Source organism: Lynx canadensis, chromosome B4 (assembly GCF_007474595.2).
Source record: "Lynx canadensis isolate LIC74 chromosome B4, mLynCan4.pri.v2, whole genome shotgun sequence".
NCBI classification, from domain to species: Eukaryota; Metazoa; Chordata; class Mammalia; order Carnivora; family Felidae; genus Lynx; species Lynx canadensis.
In genome coordinates, this window is record NC_044309.1 from 13,893,268 (window position 1) to 13,898,457 (window position 5,190).

Genomic DNA, 5,190 nt, shown 5'->3' on the forward strand with positions numbered 1-5,190 from the left:
TAAAGAAGATTATGTCTTGGGGCGCCTGGGTGGCTCAGTTGGTTAAGCGTCCGACTTCAGTTCAGGTCATGATCTCACAGTTCTTGAGTTCAAGCCCCACAGTTCTTGAGTTCAAGCCTGCTTCAGATTCTGTGTCCCCCTCTCTCTCTGCCCCTCCCTGCTCACTCTCTCTCTCAAAAATAAATAAACTTAAAAAAAATAAAAAGAAAAGATTATGTCTTTGAAAAACTGACTATAGAAGTTTGGTGAATAGACAATTACATGCACTAGAGTTGAATGTTTGAACTTCAAAAGCTATTGGTGACTGCTTATTTTGTTGTAAAATCAATGATCTCAGTATCCTAGTCATACAGCTTTCACGGACTTTGTATTCGTCTGTCTTTTCACATCAGGCTGTCGCAGGAGCAGGGGCCCAGTGACCACCTGAACGAATGGACTAGAGTGACTGGGATGTCTCCAAGTAGTGAAGACATGCAAAAAAGAGGAAACCACTGCTTCCCAGCAAGAAGAATAAGAAGACAGTAAGAAGATTGATCTTACCTTCCCTTTTCAGGAGAAAGAAAAAGTGGGAGATTCAGTTTCGAATATAATCAAATGGAACAGTGGTGAGATATTTTGACAACCTACTGAGTAGTTAAAAATGAGAGTGTGACTTCAGAAATGTTGTAAACTATTGCCTAGAACACCTGAATTAGTATAGAGCCTTTAGCACATCACACTCTGAATGCGGTTTTATTTGATGAAGAAATAAAAGCAGTTCTCTATGTATCTTTCAGGATTTATTTTATTTCCAAAGTGGAGCATGAATCCTTCTCAGTCTTAGAATGGAATGCTTAGAATTTGATATACCTAGTGGGATTCTCCACTTTCCAATTTTTTTTAAAAAAATTCTACTTTTGTTCATTCTTAAAGGGACTTTCAAAGTTGTCATGGTTATGCTCTGTTAATGTTGTTTTAAACATCTTTCAGAAATAATTGCTAATAAGACTTCTGTAGCCATGGCTAGTTCTGACGCGAAACCAAAATCAGTAAGTCGTGCCAAAAAATGGTCAGAAGAGATAGAAAATCTGTACAGGTTTCAACAAGCAGGATATCGGGATGAAACGGAATATAAACAAGTGAAACAAGTTTCTATGGTAAGATTTCTAGCTAAACCTGAATTCTAAATATTTAGTGAAAAGTATTAAAATCAAACAAAGAACCAGACAATAACTAAAAGGGAGGCCTACTCCAATTCTCTCATTTTACTGACGAGGAGATTGAGGCCCAGAGGAGTGATTTTCAGGCAGACTGGAGGCAGAGGTGGTCCCTCAGCATGGGAACATTAAGAACTTTCTATCTCTTATTGAGCAACCGTGCTCCGCTAAATGAATCATTCCTGTAATCCACAAAACTAGCATCTTTTCCCCTTACTCAGGTAATTCTATTACCAGATATTCAGTTTGTTGTGTAATTATTATTTGTTTCAGGGTTTTTGTTTTGTTTTGTTTTGTTTTTACCACGAGTTATGAAGAGGCTAGATTCTGTTTATTATGGAGATTATAGGTGACAAAAAAACTATTTGACTCCTGACTTTGGTTGTGCATCACATTCCCACCTCAATAATGTTGTGATTGAGATAAAATCAGATTTAAGAGAACACGAAGAACATCCTTGAAGGGGAAGTCCCACAAAGTGAGAGGGGGATGTGTGATGTAGGGAAGAACACACCTATTCACTGTATTACTTGCCAATTTTGAAGAGGTCTTGCATTTCACTTTAGTATATATTTATTGCATACAAACTGTCGGGAAGGAGAACATTTCACCCAGATCCTCTTTGTTCTTTTCGCTGGTCTAATCATTAAATTGACACAAGACAGATTAACAGGAGAAAAAATAAATTTCATCTAATTTCATACATATGAGGGCCCCAAAGATACAAGACCCCAAAAGTGACCAAAGCAGGCTGTTTATATACCCTTTAAGACAAAGAATTGATAAATGCGTGGAGAACTAACAAGACAAAGTAACGGGCTTGAGTACTGATTAGTGGGGAAACTAAGCCGAATTTGTTTACATTGCCCTGTTGGCCCTGAATTCTCTGTCTGTGGGGATAAGGAGGCCTGTCTACCTCCGGGTGCAGGGAGGGTAGCTTTCACACGGGAGATTTATTCCTGCTTTCAGAGGGACAGAGAGGAGACTCAGAGTGTCCTTCGTGCACCGGTTGTGACTTTAACTCAAAACAATCAGATGCCAAAGTGGCACGTTCTGGCGCGGCATGTCACTACCATGTGCACATTTCTGTGCCAGCTGCTTTAGGAAATACAATAGAAGTGAGTACCCGACCTTAAGAAATGGAGTCGGCTAGTAGGAAGAGAACCAGATTTGGAATCTATCTGTCCAGGGTCTGCATCCGGGCTCTAGGTCTCATAAGCCGGGTAATCCTGAACAAGGTTCTTAACTTGTCTGAGCTCAACAGTAGAATGGTGACGGCAGTGCCCTCTTTAGAAAACAGTCGCAGGTATTAAATGAAATCACGTGTTTGAAGTGCCTGACATTGTAGGGCTTAATAATTTGTTGAGCGAATGAATGCTAAGTGTTTAATGAATTATGGCTTTTATTATTCTTATAATCTTGGAGTCGAAGATTAAAAATGACAAGAACAGTCAAACTTTACGCAAGTCAAAATATGCATACCTTTAAAAAGGAAGCACAAGAATTTCGAGGAAGACAAAATCGCTTCCTTTGGGGGACAATCCTCCAAAATGGTTCCATGTCCCTAGAGACATCTGCAGAAGACCTTGAAGGTCGGACAGGATGGTAACTGAAGGCTTGCCTCGATTGGCATGTCTCTACCAGCATACGGAGGTCTGAAGAATTTGAGCAGAGTTCTCTTTCCTCACCTGAAGCACATGTCCTTTTGGGACACATACGCTATTAGAGCGTATTGACCTCCCTAGCTAGTCCTGAGGACCATGGCACTCTGTTCTAGTCACAAAAGTGAAGCTTTCCTAGGCTGAATGGGAATCATCAAGGCCAAGAAGAAAAAATTATAAAATACCAAAGGAGTATTTAAAATGACTAGAGGTTGATGAGCACAGAACCGGCACAGCTGTTTGGAGGCTCATCCCATATACAGTGGCTATTTCTTAACTGAATGAGATGGTTTTGGGGAACCTAGTAAGTGAAACATAACCTGCTCCTGGCCCCAAGAGGAAGAGAGTTATAATGACGTCTTGAGAACACCCTCCTTTCTCTGCTGGGGACAATGGAGGCTATGAAAAACAAGCTTTACCTAGTAATAGGAAGCATTGATTTTTTTCCTATACTGTATGCCAGAAAGTCCGCCAAGGTTTATCAGCTATGCTGCTACCTATTTTTGCTAATTCTTAAATAAATGAGACAACAGAAGAAAATGAAAATGCACAACTAGAAAATAAAGGCAGGCATTCCTTTGTATTCATGATGTTTTCCTATTCCAATGGAAACATGTGACTTATGGGTGGGGCCAATGAGAAGTGATGAGCTGCCTGTAGGGATGGCGATGAAGAAGAGGGTTTGACCATCTAAACCACAACGCCTGAATAATCAGGTTTTGACAATGATAGAGTAGATCTTACAGAATCCGGAAGAAACATACAAGCAATGACCGCAATGCACTGACCCGATCGAGAAAGCAGAACACGAATTTGGAGAGGAAGCGGAGAGAGATGTCCCAATTAGGTCAAGCCAAATGATAAAGTAAGCAAGCCAGTATGGCATCTGAGAAAGAATAGGGGGGAGGGGCGGTAAGAAAGGTGAAAATCAAAATCATGACCTCAAATTTCTATTAACAAATGGGTTTCAAGCTGAACTTGTGAGGTGGATGTGAGGAATGCATATGCACCTTGCGGTACCAAGAATCTGGCTGCTTCCATTCGACATTGCTGTGCTGTCAATGTCCAGCACCAGAGTGGAGCCTGAGCCTAATCTCCTCCTCAGGCATTACTTTTAGAAGTCAGGACGTAGTACTGTCCGAGATAACTTGTAAACCTAAGAAAAATAAAGTTTAGAGTATTTTGAATGTTTCTTCTTGGCCACTGAGTAGAAATTTAAATCTAGAAATTGGGATCTAGAGAGCAGCACCCGATTAGTTGTTTTGCAGTAAAGGGATGCAACTTATGATGTGTCTGAGGTGTGTATAATACTGTCTTGAGAAATCAAGTATTTTTAGATTTAACTTTATGCCTTAACTCTTGGAGGTGAAGTATACTGCTAACTATTTGACAGTAAAATACTGTATCAAAATAAAACCAACGTCACAGTGTTTGTCTTCTGGTTTCTGTTGTGCAGGTAGATCGCTGGCCAGAGACCGGATACGTGAAGAAACTTCAGAGAAGGGACAATACTTTCTATTACTACAACAAACAGAGGGAATGCGATGACAAGGAAGTCCACAAAGTGAAAATTTATGCTTACTAGCCTTTGTTCTCTGTGTTACTCGTCCCTACTTTTTAAGAATTCATTGTTCCGTTCTCCATCATGTAAATGTCATTTCACAAAATAATTCAAAATGCAGACTTCAGTCGAATGTTTTGAAACACAAAAGCCATGAAACCTGGTATCAGTCATCCTGTTCTATTCCAAAATATAATGGCAGGAACATTAAAATTGTGCCTGTCTTGGTCCTGTTCTTCCAACTATCTTAACTGAGGAAGAGTCACCATTATGCACAGAAAAAGCCAGCCCCGTTCGAAACCACTCCAGTGCCTCCGCTAATATGTTAAAGTACTCCACACCCCCCACCCCCACCCCCAGCCTCACCACTTGCCAAGACCACTCCTTTGAATTGTCGGATCTGCCTCTTGTGGCCTGAGGGCTTTCTCTCGTCTCTGGAGTCCTTTGTATCTTGCCGAGTAGACTGGAAATGCCCTGGGAGCAGCCCTCAACCAATGACTGATGGGAACGCGGTGTATAAGAGCCCCAGCCACCTGGTACCTCAGAGGAACCCATCTGAGGGGTGTGTTTTACACCAGCACCCAGCCTCCCAGCAGGACAGAGCTTCGGTCACAGGCAGCAATGTCTGACTGTCTCACATAGTCTATTGGCGGTTTCCCTTCCTTCCTGCTCCCCACACTGCCTGCCAGGGGTTCCTTTCCTCCTGAATCAGCTCCTTGTACCTGGAGCCTCGTCCTAGGGTCGGCTTCTGGGTTCCCAATCTAGACATCTT

The 5,190-nt window shown here is 41.6% G+C and overlaps 1 protein-coding gene across 1 annotated transcript; it reads left to right on the forward strand.

The window, feature by feature from the left end:
• Positions 1-406: 406 nt before the first annotated feature.
• Positions 407-4,613, forward strand: MEIG1 (meiosis/spermiogenesis associated 1). The gene is made up of 3 exons (XM_032593714.1): positions 407-605; positions 970-1,136; positions 4,314-4,613. Exons 2-3 carry the CDS (start codon positions 999-1,001, stop codon positions 4,440-4,442), a joined length of 267 nt encoding a protein of 88 aa, XP_032449605.1. The 5' UTR covers positions 407-605; positions 970-998; the 3' UTR covers positions 4,443-4,613.
• Positions 4,614-5,190: the final 577 nt, after the last annotated feature.

What these genes read in the sequence shown, in the direction of transcription:
- MEIG1 (XM_032593714.1), top strand. Translation starts at nt 999, where the DNA reads ATGGCTAGTTCTGACGCGAAACCAAAATCAGTAAGTCGTGCCAAAAAA. An exon ending in AAGTGAAACAAGTTTCTATG is followed by an intron (nt 1,137 to 4,313) that starts GTAAGATTTCTA and finishes TCTGTTGTGCAG; the next exon opens with GTAGATCGCTGGCCAGAGAC.